This window comes from Odocoileus virginianus, chromosome 5, assembly GCF_023699985.2.
Source record: "Odocoileus virginianus isolate 20LAN1187 ecotype Illinois chromosome 5, Ovbor_1.2, whole genome shotgun sequence".
Taxonomy (NCBI): domain Eukaryota; kingdom Metazoa; phylum Chordata; class Mammalia; order Artiodactyla; family Cervidae; genus Odocoileus; species Odocoileus virginianus.
Window position 1 is genome coordinate 41,877,497 of NC_069678.1, and position 17,097 is coordinate 41,894,593.

The window sequence follows — 17,097 nt, forward strand, 5'->3', positions numbered from 1 at the left end:
ACCAGAGATAGATGTTTATAATTTTCACTGGGTGATAAGGACAGGCCTCCTAGAGGCAATAATATTCTCATCAAGGTCTGAAGTGAACCTTGCAGATAGATAACCTGGGCTTCTAGGCAAAGGCCACATCAAAGGCCCCAGGCGGGAGTATACCTTGAGAGTTCCAGGAACTGCCTGGAAGCTCACAGGGCTTGGGAGGTGGTGGGTGGAGCCAGTGGCCCAGAGTGGGTTAGGAGGTCAGAGAGCTAGGCAGGACCTTGTCTTTGGCTCTGAGTAGTTGGGAGCCTCTGTCCACATGTTTACTTTGGTTTCAGGTACTGTAGGGCAGTGTGTTTTTACTCAACCCAAGAAAATTACCTTATGGTATTTTACTTTTGGGGAGTTCTGTTGAGGAATATGAGATAAACAAATGAAAAAAAGTTAAATGTATGTTCCATGTGCTGTAACTTCTGATGAAACTTGTTAGGCTCATAAGTATTTTTATTTAACTCTTTTTAATAGTTTCATCGGCTAAGGAACTTATCTCTGGGGACCCTTGGTTATGGAGAAAGTGAAGACAACAGGATCGCTTTAAAAGTCTGTAAGCAGCATTACAAGAAAGGGACCATGTTTCCTTCTAATGAGACACTGAATATTGACAGCGACATTGAAATAGGTAACGCAATGGTAATTTCATTTCTTGCCTTTATCATCTTCTGTGGTAAGAGTGAAAAACACCCTCGTGCACAGGCAACCCAAATGAAACCACTCAGCTAGTCTGCTTGAGGGTTTAACATTTGCCTGCCAAGGGCTTTGGCTCAGAAAACTGTGGGTCTGCTGTGATTGGACCAGAAACATTTGTGGATCTCTTTGGTGCAACTCAAGATTGTTGGGTTTAGGGTAAATGCACAGGTATTTCCTGTTTAAGTTTTTTTCTCCATGATGAGATGATTAGGCTTTTTGAAACCAAACCAAACAAAACAAAACAAAAGTGAGTCTGTATTTGTTAAATGGCATATTGTGGGTTAAAACGCTTGGTATGCTTGCTTTTGCATACACACTCATGCCCAGCCCTTCAGTCATGTCTGACTCTTTGAGATCCTATGGACTGTAACCTTCTAGGCTCCTCTGTCCATGGGATTTTCCAGGCAAGAATACTGAAGTGGATCATTTGTTAAATATATTAATGCTCTTCAAAGGAGAATTGTGATTAATAACTCATTTTCTCTGGAGATCGTTTGGCAAAAGTTAACATCTCATTAAGTAGAATTGTTTTATGACATGCTGTTAAGAATTTAAGAGCATACCATATGTAAATGCAAAGTATTTGACTTGAGGCTCTGGAGATTTTGTCATTCATTCAACAAACCTCTGGTGCACAGTTTCCACACCTCAAGCATTCAGTGTTTTATGAACTAGGGCTAGGGTTGCAGAGATAATCTGTCGTGGCTCCTCAATTAGCTAACAGGTCAGGAATCAAGGTCCTAGTAGCAGTGTAAATTTGGAGTGGTTTTATTAAAAAGAGAGCTTCATAGTTCATTTGCCCACATTTCCTGTAACTTGATTTTAAGGTGTCTTGGTAATATAATAGAGGGACATCCATATAAAACAAAGCTTCTCATGCTTTTTTTCAGCAGGATATCAGTTTAGAATCTTTCACGAGTAAATGTGTCCTGTCCTCTTGCCTCTGAAATGAACAGCCCCAAGCCAGCACTGTCAGGCTGCTTCCAGAGACCCATCAATAGCTAGTTCTGTGGCCAGCAGCCTTATCTCATTGCCTCACAGGATCTTCCTGGAGAAGGAAATGGCACCCCACTCCAGTGTTCTTGCCTGGAGAATCCCAGGGACAGAGGAGCCTGGTGGGCTGCCGTCTATGGGGTCACGCAGAGTCGGACACGGCTGAAGCGACCTAGCATCAGCGGCAGCACAGGATCTGCTATCCTGGGAGCTGTCTTGTAGTCAGTCTGCAGGGGCTGATCCAGCTTCACCCTGAATCTTTTTCCTGAGCTGTCAGCTGTGCTCCTGATCTTGGGCAGTTCCTGTAAGTGTGATGAGAGTCCTGAGAGGTGGAGCTGAAAGCTTGTCCAGTGACCCTCCTACAATAAGCTACTTACAATAATCTACTAGCCACATGTCCTTTTAAAAATGTGAGACTTAATTGGTTGAATCATATGATTGTTTTCCAGTGATTCTTATGTTGTTTTCCTCAATTGATTTTTGTTGGAAAAATGATTAAAGAATTGTGGCCAAAGTAGGTATCAGTGACTAGGTGAGACATAGTGCAGAAAGCAGGATTTATTCCCAGACTATCAGGCAGTGGTGTTCTTGGTCACTTCCTTTCTATCACATAGACCATTTTTAACCAAATAGAGAGAAGTTGATTATTAACTTGACTTTAAGAGACTGCTGAAGCCAGCTGATTGTATCTTTGGAGTTATTAAAAATAACTTGTCAAAGAGAACTTTTTGATGTATCTATTCAAAAGGTGTAAAGATATTCTTAAAAACACTTGATACTGGGTTTTAGATTTTCTGGTCTTAGACACCTTGGAGGAAGCCTGCAGACAGTATAAATATGGATTGAGTTTGACTTTATTGGTGTGGTGTTATAGTTTAAGGAGGTGAATTAGCAGAAGCTGTCCTAGGTGACTAATTTATGAATATTGTAGTATCTTTCCAATTAAGAGGAGCATCCTTCAGTGCGTTCAGTGCAGAGATCTGCTGTGCACTGCTTCCCCGGTGGGTTTATGTTTAGTTGCATGACTGATAGAACAGTTCAAACTAAGGGTTTCCCTTAATTCATGCTGAGGGTATATCCCCCCATCTGCTCTAGACATGTTGCTTTATTATTCAGCTTCACTGGAGACTGTTGTGAATCCTGTTAAAATAACTTTTTTTTTAACAACATTTAGATGGATTTCATTCTAATATGGTGCTTCACTTTCTATACTGCATTTTGAATTTCTTAAGTTGTCCTTTCCACATGTTCTTAACATGAAACATTATGACCACTTCATCATTCAGTTCAGTTCAGTTCAGTCACTCAGTCGTGTCTGACTTTGTGACCCCATGAACTGCAGCATGCTAGGCCTCCCTGTCCATCACCAGAGTCCACCCAAACCCATGTCCACTGAGTTGGTGATGCCATCCAACCATCTCATCCTCAGTCAACCCCTTCTCCTCCTGCCCTCAATCTTTCCCAGCATCAGGGTCTTTTCAAATGAGTTAGCTCTTTGCATCAGGTGGCCAAAGTATTGGAGTTTCAGCTTCAACATCAGTCCCTCCAATGAACACCCAGGACTGATCTCCTTTAGGATGGACTGTTTGGATCTCCTTGCAGTCCAAGGGACCTTCAAGAGTCTTCTCCAACACCACAGTTCAAAAGCATCAATTCTTTGGCGCTCAGCTTTCTTTATAGTCCAACTCTCACATCCATACATGACCACTGCAAAAACCATAGCCTTGACTAGACGGACCTTTGTTGGCAAAGTAATGTCTCTGCTTTTTAATATGCTGTCTAGGTTGGTCATAACTTTCCTTCCAAGGAGTAAGCATCTTTTAATTTCATGGCTGCAATCACCATCTGCAGTGATTTTTGAGCCCAGAAAAATAAAGTCAGCCACTGTTTCCACTGTCTTCCCATCTATTTCCCATGAAGTGATGGGACCAGATGCCCCATGATCTTAGTTTTCTGAATGTTGAGCTTTAAGCCAACTTTTTCACTCTCTTGTTTCACTTTCATCAAGAGGCTCTTTAGTTCTTCTTCACTTTCTGCCATAAGTGTGGTGTCATCTACATAACTGAGGTTATTGATATTTCTCCCAGCAATCTTGATTCCAGCTTGTGCTTCCTCCAGTCCAGTGTTTCTTATGATGTACTCTGCATATAAGTTAAATAAGCAGGGTGACTATATACAGCCTTGACGTACTCCTAGCCCCTGTCGTTGTAAGAACATATTCATTCCACCCTCCCTTTGTCTCTGGGAGGGTTGTTGTTCCATCTGCTCGAGTGTTCTGCCCTGTAAATGAGAAGCGTTTGAATGATGAGGCTGCTACTCCCATACAAGTTTGTTCTGTTTGAAGTTTGATAGTTTTTTTTACTTAGGGCTTTTGCCATTCTTAAAAAAAAACTCAATTCTTAGGTTTTGCTGCCACCAGGTGCATGAGTATAGCATAAGGTAAGACAGATTCCAGAGTTCTGAGTGTGTGTGAATGAAGTGTAACTCTATTATTACAATGAAAGAATCTGAATAATCAAGTAGACTTTTATAAGGCAAATTTTACAGTTAGTATTACATTGACTAACATATACTGCCACATTTCTCTGAATCTAAGATGTCATCAATTTTAAAAAAGACTCATCGGTTTTAGAAACAATTACAAGTGACAAAAATTAATGTCTTAGAATGAATGAAATACAGGAGAAAAAGACCTAGGATAGTATATCCGGCACACAGATTTTTAACATATTACTCCTCCTTTCAGAATATTGTCATTTACTCAGATCAGTTTAATTTAAATGTTATTTTTTCCTCTTCCTTTAGAATAAGTATGTTAGAGATAGAAGGGCCTTAAATGTCCTCAGTTTGAACTTCACTTTACAGGTGAGGAAACTGAGGCTCAGTCAGACTTGGTAATGCCGTGATCTAGTGACCAAGGGTCCTTGCTTAACCAAGCCCAGTGACATGGAGCTCACCTGGGAGCTTGTGAGACAGGCAGAATCTCAGGGCCCCTTAGAGGTGCTGAGTACACATTTCCATCTACACACATTAAACTTGGTAAGTACCAGCTCCATACTCCCCAGCTGAAGGCCTTTGACTTTGCACAGATCTCTCTCTTACCACCTTCACACATTTTCTACCACCCATCACCATCAGCCTTCAGCGTACCCTGTACATGCTGGGACACCTCTGCCCATCAGTACGCCGTGCCCTGCTGCACTTAATCTCTCAGTCATGTCTGACTGTTGGCAACACTATGGACTGCCAGGCTCCTCTGTCCGTGGGAATTCTCCAGGCAAGAATACTGGAGTGGGTTGCCATGCCCTCCTCCAGGGGATCTTCCAGACCTAGGGATTGATTCCAGGTCTCCCGCATTGAAGGCGGATTCTTTACCAGCAGAGCTAACAGGGAAGCCCCGCCCATCAGCATGTTCCCTTACAAAAGCCGCTGGGGCAGGCACTTGCCTCTCTCACTTCTTTCTCTCCTGAATCCTCCCAACCATCACCAGGGTCTTGCAGCTGCTGATGCCCTTGGAGAAACGTGCCACCATAATCTGCACGCCCCTCTCCACTCCCTGTCAGCCTGGTGGTACAGAGGTGAGGCCGTAGTCAAAGGCCCCCCCACGGCACCAGGGCCCACCCGTTTCAGCTTTCAGAAGTCACACCCCTCCTCTCTGAGCTCAGGTCCTCCCTGAACTCCAGACCCCTCCACTCACCCCACTGTGACTCGACTACTAAGGATTTCAAACCTGTTGCGTTCAAACAGAACATTTCAAACCTCCCCCACTCCGCCCTGCCATCCTGTTTCTTTCTTACTCTTCCTCATCCGAGAAAACAAAAGCAATGTTTTCATATCATGCCATCATATTCCCAGTTGCTCAAGCCCCAAACCTGAATGTGTTGATTTCTGCATTTCCATTGCCACCTCTGTACTGCAAACCTCCGTCGTTCTTGCTTGGATCTTCACCCACTGCCCTGTCCCTCAGCAATCAGAATGATATTTTTTTTAAACTTGGGGAAATGGAGTCATATCATTCCCTGGCCCAAAATCTGTGAGTGGCTTCCTGTTCTGTTTAGAATAAAACCCTCAAGTCCCTATAGTACTGGCCAACCATCTGCCTCCTCTCAGGCCCTCATACCCACCCCTAGTTCATTGTTCCCACCTCTTTGCTGCTTGTTAAACAAGTCAAGATCTTTCTGACCTGAATCTTAGTGTCGCTTAGTCGTGTCTGACTCTTTACGACCCCCTGGACTATAGCCTGCCAGGCTCCTCCATCCATGGGATTTTCTGGGCAAGAGTACTGGGGTGGGTTGCCATTTCCTTCTCCAGGGGATCTTCCTGACTCAGGCATTGAACCCCGGTCTCCTGCATTGCAGGCAGACTCTTTACTGTCTGAGTCACCAGGGAAACCCCCAGACAAGTCAAGAGTTTTCTGGCCTGGATGTTAGTGCTCACTTAAAAAAAAAATTTTTTTTTAATTGGAGGATAATTGCTTTACCGTATTGTGATGGTTTTATCCATACATCAACATGAATCAGCTGTGGGTATACATATGTCCCCTCCATCCTGAACCTCCTTCCTCTCTCCCACCCTATCCCACCCCTCTAGGTTGTCGCAGAGCACTGGGTTGAGCTCACTGCATCACCCAGCAAATTCCCTCTGGCTATCTGTTTTACATATGGTAATGTGTACATTTCCATGCTATTCTCTCCCTTCGTCCCAGCCTCTCCACATCCACAAGTCCATTCTCTGTGTTTGCGTCTCCACTGCTGCCCTACAGTGGAGCTTCATCAGTACCATCTTTCTAGATTCCATACATATGCCTTCATATACAATATTTGTCTTTCTCTTTCTGACTTACTGCACTCTGTACAATAGGCTCCAGGCTCATCCACCTCATTCAGATTGACTCAAACGAGTTCTTTTTTATAGCTGAGTAATATTCCATCGTATATATGTACCACAAGGTTTGTTCTGTCTGGAGCACTCCCCTTGGATCTGTGCTCAGCTGGGGTCCTTCCTCCTTCAAATGTCAGCTCAAACAGCCCCAGTGCCTCAAAGCCCCTCCCCAGCAGTTCTCCCCAGGAGGGCCACCCCACCCTCTGATCCCCCATGACTTTGCTCTGTCTTTGCAGCCGTGTGCATACTGTGAAATCGCCTTGTGTGTATTTTTCATTCTTGGTTTATCTCCCCACTACAGTGTAAGCTCCGTATGGACCTTGTCCATCTTGGTCATTGCTGTCTTCAGTGGCCTGGCCTCTGAAAGCTTTCAGCAGATATTTACTGAGCATCAGGTAGAAAGCTGGGGTCTCTTGAGTTTCTGAAATAGAAGCTCAGGGGTCAGCCTCATCAGTGTACTGGTGAAGAGCTCAGGCTCTGCAACTGAGCACATGTGGACTTAAATTCTGGTTGCCCGCCAGCCAGCTCTGTGACCTTGAGGAAGCTTCTTGGCCTCCCTGTGCCTTGGTTGGTCCGTCTGTAAAACGGCAGCAATAGTGTCCATCTCATCAGATTGCTTCAGGAGTTAAACAAGATGATGCATTAAACAAGAGAACATATTAAACCCCAAGCACAATGCCTGGCAGAGAGTAAGTCCCCATATGTGTTTGCTATTTTCATCATCATGAGTCTTTTTCTATAAAAAGTGAGTTTCTTTTGATTATCTAGCCTCACTGTATCAATCAAGGCCCAGTCAGGAAAACCAACACTGAATTGCTTCTCGACCCTAATGGTCCATTTGCAGAACACTGGGAGACACCCCCTATGACACCTGCCCTTAAATATTGTGGCTGTGGAATTGTCCACTCAGGTCCATGTCCTCAGTTTTGGACCAGAATACCTGATTTTCATAAAATGTAAGTGTATCCTCCATAGTTTGAGTGTCCTATATGCTGAGCAGTGTTTAACAGCCACAACAGTTATGCCCTTGCTCTCACAGACCTTGTCCTCTAGTTGAGGGAATAGATAAGCAAATAAAGAGTCAAACTGTGGCAGAAGATTCTCAGAGAACAACCCACGGGCCCTACCCAGATTCTCGAGCACCTAGCTAGTGTCTGGCATTGCAGAGGCCCTGACTTTCCTATTTTCGAGGCGGTGCCAAGGTGCAGCAACTACCCGGATAAGAGTCGGCCAGGCTGGTTCACACCAGTTCTGGCATCAGGGCTGGATGGCCTTGAAAGGCATTGACCATGAAAGGTGCTCATTGTCTCCAGGCCGCCTCAGTTTCCTGCCAAGGTGTTAGGCTACAAAACAATGAGACTAATTTTTATGTGAAGGTCTTGGAATCATTCTTATATGGTTTACAGCTCCTAATTTGTTTTTATTTGAATACAGTCTAAGTTCCTTTCCTCTCTCTTAATTTTTTTCTTTGGAAAAAGTATTGGACTAAACAGAAAGCTTGCCAGCTAGCACAAAGATGTCCTTGTATACCTTTCATCTAACCTTCCCAAATGCTAAACAAAGGTACTCAACCAAAAAAGTTAATTTTACCACATTTGCTTTATCATTCTTCCTACATATAAAAATTTCTCCTGAAACATGAGAATAAGGGACAGACATGATGTCTCTGCCTCTAAATACTTGTATAAAGAAAGAAAAGTAGAAGTGTTAGTTGCTCAGTTGTGTCCGACTCTTTGCGACTCCATGGACTGTAGCCCACTAGGCTCCCTCTGTCCATAGGATTTTCCAGGCAAGAATGCTGGTGTGAGTAGCCATTTCCTTCTCCAGGAGATCTTCCTGACCCAGGGATCAAAGCTGGGTCTTCTGTATTTCAGGCAGACTACTGTCTGAAGCACCAGGGAAGCCCAAAATACTTGTGTCTCTGTCCCCAAACTGTACAGTGTTCAAAAGCATGAGTTAACATGTACACAACAGTATAATCTACAAAGCCTATTCACATTTCATCAATTGCCCTAATAGTCTCTACAGCAAAAGCCACACCCAGCTTTCTGATCCAGCATCACATACTGTACTTAGGTGTCATGTATCTTTAGGCTCCTATAATCTGGAGAAAAATGAAATTTGGGGCTTTTTTGTTTTTATGATCTTAACATTTTTAGGGAGTAGAATGTCCCTCCCTTGAATTTTCCTGTTTCTTTGTAACTGGACTGAGGTTATGTATTTGGTATGGAAATGCCACACAAATGGTACATTATTTCAGGAGGCATATGATGTGTCTTTATCTCATTCCTAATGATGTTAACTTTGATCATGTGGCTAGGGTGGGACCTGCCAGGTTCTCCACTGTAAAGTTACTGGTCTTCCTGTTGTGATTAATAAATATTTGAGATGCTTTGGAACTTGGTGAGCCTCCTGCTTCTCATCACACTTTGGCCTTCTGGTTTTAGCATCTGATTCTTACCTGACAGTCACTGTGGTTCTTTCATGGCCCTAGACTGCATTCACCTAGACCTCGAGGCCCTCTCCAAGGACACTCAGGACTGGAAGAATTCATCGTTCTTCAGGCTGGAATTTTATCGGTAAATACATTTTTTTTAATTAATTTTTTTCAAATGTATCTTTTAATTGAAGGATAATTGCTTTACTGAATTTTGTTGTTTTCTGTCAAACTTTAGCATGAATCAGACATAGGCATACACATGTCCTCTCCCTTTTGAATCTCCCTCCCATCTCCCCCCCATCCCACCACTCTGGGCTGATACAGAGCCCCTGTTTGAGTTCCCTGAGACGTACGGCAACTAGAGAAAGCCCGCAAAGCAGCGAAGACTCAACACTGCGCCGGCTTTCTCTAGTTGCGATGCGTGGGGGTTACTGTCTAGTTGGGGTGCAAGGGCTTCCCATTGCAGTGAAAAGCACGGGCTCTAGAGCGCGGGCTTCAGTTGTTGCAGCATGTGAGGTCAGCATCTGTGGCTCCTGGGCTCGAGAGCACAGGCTCAATAGCTGTGATGCACAGGCTTCGTTGCTCTGTGACATGTGGGATCTTCCCAGGTCACGGACCGAACCCATGTCTTCTGATGTGGCAGGTGGATTCTTAACCACTGAGCCACCAGGGAAGCTCCAGTAAATACATTTTTAAGTCTCATTACCCAGGAGACAGGGATGGGGAAGGGAGAGTAGGGTAGGAAGACTGTGACAACTTATATCTAGTAATATGTTTTTATTCAGGCTCTTGCAAGTTGACATCTCCTTTCAACTCAAAGGCATTGACCTGCAGACGATTCATTCCCGAGAGCTTCCAGACTGTTACGTCTTTCAGAATATGGCAAGTGTCTACTTCACTAAGCCACTTTTTATCCTTTTCCTTGACTCCTTTTGTAGGTGCAGAGTGTACAATGTACCTGCCTATAGATGTATTAGACAAAAGTGTGTTTAAAACAGTTTGAATGACATGCTATAGCATCGTTGGTCCAGAGACTGTGACTTCTAAAAATGAGGCAAGCCTGTTCCAACCTTTTAAAGCTAGATTTCTGGGTTGAAAAGAGGAGTTTTCAAAGTGGACTTTGACTTCCTACTCTCCTAATACTTTTTTTTTAAAAAGTTTATGACCAGTGCTTTGAGTGTCTATGTTTTTCCTGCTTTCTAAGGAAGGTCTTTGCAAATGTTGTAGCAAATGTTTTCAAACCTCAAGGCAGAAACTGCCCCCTTGGTCTGAAGGCCAGTCTGCAAAGCCGCAATTGCTGCAGCTTTTATTTTTGGACGGGCGGCCATGTGCCATGGAATCCTTCCTTCCTACCTTCTTTCTTTCTTCCCTTCTTTCCTTCCTTCCTCCCTCTTTCCCCCTTCCCTCTCTCATGTTTAGTGATGGGCAAAACTGAATGCTAAACTGGATGTTATGTGTTGTTGCTGTTTTAGCAGTTTGGAAGTGTGCTTCATTTAACAACAATCGCTAAGTGCTCGCTGAGTCCCTACGAGGCAGCAGGCAGGGTGTCATGCTCTAGAGGTACCATGGCCCTCAGGAAGCTTATACCCTAGTGGGAAAGATAGATAGAAAAACAGGTCAACAAAGAAATAAATTATAAATTGTGATGTGTAAGTAGGGAAGAATGTCTGGAGCAGAAAGTAGCATGATTTATATCCTGGAGTGACCCGCACATTGCAAAACACATTGTGGAATCCAAGGTGAAGAGCTTGGAGATCTGATCATGTAGGTTCAGCTATGATTGAACCCATGATCACATCTATGATTGAACCCAAAGTGAGCATCTTTGAGCACAAACCACGTGCATGCTACACATTCTCAGTGTAATCCAAGAATATCTCCATGACCAAACCAGAGATTAGAGAATTAAGCTATACAAACCTCACTTCTGTACCTATGAGCTCGGACTAAACTCCCAGTAGTCCTGCCATTCAAGGCCTCATTCCCTCCAGGAAGGCCCCAAACATGCTTCTCTTAAGTTCTAACATACTCTGTATATGTCACTTATATACTTTAAATGCTTGATATATAATGTGAAAGATTGAGGGCATTTGGAAATCTTAAATTCAAACCATAACCTTGGAGCAATCTTTGCCATATCTGAAAACCTTGTATGTAACACTTCTGAAAACATTATATATAGTGCCTGAAGCAAATAGAAAAATAATCTCTAGCATAGTAAAAGCCTAGAATCTCATACCCAAAGGACTAAATTGAAGCAAATGCTTATAAATTCCACTCAGGGTAATAAACGACATCTTTGTGTTCTCTTGTCAGAAATTGGTGGTGAATTCTCATTTTCGTTCCTCAGACCAGTTGGCTGTTTTGCATTAGGGTTTCTCTGAATCTGAATGTGGGTTTAGTAGAATTTCATGTATACACCCCTTGAACCAGCATCTTTTTGGCACCAAGGACCAGTTTCGTGGAAAACAATGTTTTCACAGATGGGGGAGGCAGCACTCAGGAAGGATGGTTTTGGGGTGATTCAAGTGCATTACATTTATTGTGCACTTTATTTCTCTCATTATTACATCAGCTCTACCTCAGATCATCAGACATTAGATCCTGGAGGATGGGGACCCCTGCTTTGGACCACAGTTTTTCATTAATAATAGGCAGTTATGAAGGAATCTTGTGATGAGGACATTTTCATTGGTCTGATTCTTTTTGGATCAGCACACCGTTTGGGTGCCACTGGTGTTTTAAGCAGAACTGATCTAACGTGTCATAACTTTCTGCTGGGTTGTAACCTCTTCATCTGTTTGTGTCTCTAGATTGTCTTTGACAATAAAGCTCACAGTGGCAAAATCAAAATCTATTTTAACAGTGATGCCAAAATCGAGGAATGTAAAGACTTGAAAATCTCTGGATCTAGTAAGTATGTTACATGCTTGCCCATTGTGGATTGTGAATGATCCTTAACACTTAATTTGGGGATTTTGGGTATATAAAGGGTTTACTTGGATGATAAGAAGAAGAAAGAGCTCCAGAAAACCACACTTTGAATGTTTGCTTCTGTCAAGCATACTCTGAAGCTTTGCGTTTTTGTTCAGTTCAGCGAATGTGGATTATAGACCTCGTAGGAGAGGTTGTGTTGCCCAGAAGTTAGGAGCAGTTCCTACAGCCTGACTGCCTGGGCTTGGATGTTGGTTCTGCTTCCTGTGTCTGTGATCTTGGACAAATCGCTTCGCTTCTCCACGTCACAGTGGCTCTCTGAAGAGTGAGAGTAACAGTAGCGCTTACTTCCCGGGATGCTGAGTAGTCAGTGGATGACCGTGTTAAGCGAGCACGCAGAGCCAGCGTTGGCAGACAGTCATTGCTAGCAGTCTGGGACAGAAAGAAAACACCTCCGTGAGGGACGCTGACATGCTTAGACTAGCTTGTCCTGGGTCAGAGTAAGTGGCGGAGGCACAAGATATGAGGGTCCGGACAGCAAAGGCTCGCTTTGACAGGGCAGAGCGGACGCACAGCGCAGCGACGCTTCTGGGGAAAGGTCTGATTTGCCCTGGGCCTGTGACAGTGGGGGCAGAATCCAGGCCTTCAGAGCCCAGAGAGCAGCCTGTACAGACCTGGGTGGGCTACTCAGTCCTTACTCATAAGACACTTCTTGACCCACAGGCTGAAGTGGCCTCCCGAGACCCCTTTCTCGTTGAGGGGTTTGGATGATGTTAACGATGGGTGGTCAGTGTTTTTTCATTTACAAGTTTTGTTTAACCGAACCGGCCTTGGACCAAATCTTAGAACAAAATAAAAGGTAAAATACGTGTGGTTCCTGACCATTTTGTATTAGTTTTAAATTAGACTCATTTTGGGGTTTTTCAGCTATATGATACGTGTGTGTGTGTGTGTGTGCGCGCGCGCACACACGCGCTCAGTCATCTCTAACTCTTCGCGATCCCATGGACTGCAGCCCACCATTCCTCTGACCATGGAATTTTTGCAGGCAAGAATACTGGAGTGAGTTACCATTTCCTCCTCCAGGGGATCTTTCCCACCAAGGGATCGAACTCACTCTCTTGTGTCTCCTTCATTGGCAGGTGGGCTCTTTACCATTCATGCCACCTGGGCTGATGATTCTGAAGTTTTGGCTTTGTAGTTCCATTTGCTGACTCAGCCTCTGATCAGAACACACGCTTTTCGTTTCTGTTAAAAAGTGGTTACTACTCCTCAGCCTTCTCCGTACAGAAAGGCACAGACCAGATGTGAATTTTCCAAGTCCAAGTGGAGGCTGCAACTATTTTATGTGAACAAAGCTAACCCTTGTCGTATAGGAAATGTGGTTTGGAATAGTCATTTGACCAAATAAGTTAGTTAAACAGGTTTGCCAGAACCCCGTTTCCTTCCTCCCCACGGCACGCTGACCACACTGGCAAGTTTTCCCTGCGCCTTTCCTCAGAAGAGAGGAGCTCTAGCTCCCTTTTGTGGCCAGTGGGGAGAAACACACTCTCACATCTAGAAATATTTCCATATTCTTCTTCCAAAGCTGCACCGTGTAAAAATCAGATTCCATGACCAGAAGAGAGCAAATTTAAAATAATGTGACAAGTATTAGAAAGCTGAAGTTTGGAGAACAGATTAGAAAATGGATTTTTTTTTTCTTCTATGTAGGAAGCTGTCTGGTGGATTGATTGCCCTGGTTTTGGAGGAGGGGAAAAAAGGCAAAGGTGACGTCTTAGGGGGTCCTTGTGCTATTTGCAAAACATTCTGAGATTCATTCACATCCATGCACTTCCCTTGACACTTCTTTAGCTTTGTCGTTAATTGTTGTCTCAAGGTGAAATAAAAGATATCCAAAAAAAAAAGAGAGGATGACCATTTTCACATACAAACTCAAAGTTGCCTTTTATGACTTCTAATACCCATTCCCAGTACATCACTAAGCTGCATGTTAACTTGATTTGTAAATGTAGCCAATTACATTACATTACATTACATCCCAGCCGTTGAGCCTGGGAGCTGGAGGGGATGTGTACTGACAGGCAACAGTCCCCATCGGCAGGTGATGTGAATGAACGTCCTGGGGGAAGGGGTCCAGCAAGTGTGTGACGCTTTGGTCTGGGTCCCGCAGGTGGCAGTGGTAGTGTGTGGGGGACTTCTCAGGGCCCTGGAAGGACTGGGTGGTGGGGTAGGATTTCCCTAACCAGGTTGCCAGAAGCAACTCTCTGGATTAGAGTTTTGCAGACCCAGTTTTGGGAACTGCTCTTGTGGAAATAACTTAGTGTCAGTAGAATAAGAAAGCAGTTATGATGTTTGGGCTTCCCTGGTAGCTCAAGTGGTAAAGAATCTAACTGCAATGCAGGAGACCTGGGTTGGATCCCTGGGTCAGGAAGATCCCCTGGAGAAGGAAATAGAAACTCACTCCAGTATTCTTGCCTGGACAGAGGAGCCTGGTGGACTATAGTCCATGGGGTTGCAAAAAGTTGGACATGACTAAGCTACTAACACACACATGATGTTTATAAAATACTTTTTGTAACATATCAAACTAATCTCAATAAATCAAATTTTAAAAATGTAATACTTATTTCTCTGTTATGAGGGGTGATTTATCTTCTTAGTTCCAGGCCTCAGTTTTCTTAACTGTAAATAAGGCCCAATTCAAGCAGTCTTAGAGATTTTATTCTAGTTATAGGTCAGAAAGGAAGGTACTAGATGCTGTGCTTGCAGTTTTTTAAAAAGGATTTCAGCCCCATCTTCCCAAGAACTGCCCCTATTATCTCCAAAAAAAAAAAATGGTGGTCTTGGATTTGGTCAGGTTGTGTTCTTACCTACCTATTAGATAGTATCTCAAGATAACTTAAACTTGTGAAGTGGAAAATGCTAAAGAGGGAGGTGAGTGCTCCATGTGAGACACTAACAAGGATCATTTGCCTGATTTCCTGACAGTGCATGAAAGTGCTACAGCTATGCTCCCATGTGGTACCCAGGGCACCCGAAGCTAAGCAAGGCTAGACAACTCACTCAGTGAATTATATTTACTAGTTGGCCATACACATAATCCACTGGATGAGCTGCTCTCAGACACGTGTCGAGATTGCTCACGCCGTTATTATCTCTAAATCTGTGGACATGCTCCCGTCTTCCTCTACAATGCCTTCTCTGCAGAGGTGTCTCTATGGAGCACCCTGACTTCAGACATTTCTGAAGGTTGCCTGTCCCCAATCCTGCTTCCTGCTCCCCTGGCCTTTCTCCATCTGGTTCCTGAGTGTGTCTCCTCTCCTAATTCCCAGACGTTGCCACCCTGCTGCCCGCAGCCCTCATCCTTCCTAGTCTGCATTCCTGTCTGCAATCTCTGATTGGCTGGAACCCATGGTTTTAGTCGCCACCAAGTCGTCCTCTCTTGTCATGAATGTTCAGACTGAACCAGTGGACCCGAGACCGAAAAGAGGTCATTCTCGATCAGTCCTTCCTTACTCCCTAAGTCCCACTGAATCTCTCTTTTTCATCTCTTGCTGCCTTGTGCGTTATCCTGCTGTGTCTTCTCTGCCTCTGACGTTGCTCAAACCTTCACAAATTCCAACTTAGGTTATCGTCATCTGCTTATGTTCTGCTGGGGTCACTGTACTGATCTGTAAGCATGCTGAAGCATTATGCTAAGCACAGGCATTGTAGTATTGAACAAAATAGATCCAGTCCCTGCTTCCCAGAACCAATAATGTAGTGGGGAAGATGAACATCGAATGGTATACTAACTGCTGTGTTTGTTATTATGTGTATGGGGCAGTTCTAGATGCTTTTGTATATGAACTTACTGGATCCTCATGACAGCCCTCTAAAATAGTTTTTTTTTTTTTTCATTGTACCCATTGTTTTGGATGAGGAAACTGAGGCAACTTCCCCAAGACTCCACAACTTCTGAGTGCAGAGTCGAGATTCAGAGCCAGGTCTCAGGCTCCAGAGATTGTCCTTTTTCATTTTATACTGTCTCTGTGCACCTTGCTGCACTGTCTTTGAATATGCAACTACGAGTTCAGTGACCATCAAGCAAAGGGGAGTAAATGGAGCTATAGGTGTGTATACCTGTGGACAGGGCTATGATAGGGTTTGGAGGGAAGGGTTAATAGGGATGGGAATTTAGGGGATTCTGTTCTGAGGAGGAAAATACTCAAGGCTGAATAATCCCTGGGCGTGATGGGGAGGGTGCTGTTCCAGGCAGAGGCGCAATGTCCCTGCGAGGAGAGAGGGAGAGGGGGAGAGGGAGAGAGAGAGAGCGTGGAGCAGGGAAGAAGGAAGACCAGAGTGGCCTCAGGGTGGAGGAGCTGGGGGCTGGGAGAGAACAGCAAGCTGCCAGTGACGAGAGCCGTCGTTGGGATTTAGGTCAACACCACAAAATCTGAGAGAAGCTCAGCTTACAGTTTGGTCTTCCTCTAGTACACTCCCTGTGCTACTGGTGTTCCGGGATCCAGATCTCAATGCTCTGTGGTGACTAAATGTGAAGGAAATCTTTAAAAAAAAAAAAGGAGGGGGGAATGTATGTATATGTACAGCTGATTCATTTTGCTATACACTTTGTAAAGCAACTATACTCCAAAACAATAGAGACACAAATCTGGCTACTACTCTCTGTACTTTCATTCCAAGTGGTTGTTTTTCCCACATGTAAGAAGAGCTTATTGAATTGGCACTCTTTGCTGGGAAAGTGCGTAGTAAGATTGAGAAGCAGAAATGGGGACTTTGAGTGGTGGATTTTAAAATGTTTGTGCTGTGCCTAGTTAGTTGCTCAGTCATGTCCAACTCTTTGCGACCCTGTGGACTGTAGCCCTCTGTCCATGAGGATTCTCCAGGCAAGAATACTGAAGTAGATTGCCATGCCCTCCTCCAGGGGATCTTCACAACCCAGGGAAGCCCTTTAAAATGTTTGTTCCCTCATTAATGGAGAACTTATGTTTTTGATTTTGTGTGAGAGAACTCAAGAGTATGTCAGTAGTTTTGCCTCTTTTGAATAGGGTCCAAATGGACCACCTTCTATTGAATTCTACTCTACAGTAAATATTTATAAATACATTTTAGTGTATCTGTTA

At 44.0% G+C, this 17,097-nt stretch overlaps 1 protein-coding gene across 3 annotated transcripts in view; it reads left to right on the plus strand.

Moving 5' to 3' along the window:
- MCOLN2 (mucolipin TRP cation channel 2) overlaps positions 1-17,097 on the plus strand; it is a 60,463-nt gene that overhangs the window by 25,024 nt on the left and 18,342 nt on the right. For all 3 annotated transcript variants that reach the window (XM_020891319.2, XM_070467820.1, XM_020891321.2), the window contains exons 4-7: positions 502-655; positions 9,092-9,176; positions 9,823-9,919; positions 11,851-11,950. In XM_020891319.2, coding sequence (XP_020746978.1) covers positions 502-655; positions 9,092-9,176; positions 9,823-9,919; positions 11,851-11,950 — 436 coding nt within the window. The remainder of the gene's footprint in view (positions 1-501; positions 656-9,091; positions 9,177-9,822; positions 9,920-11,850; positions 11,951-17,097) is intronic.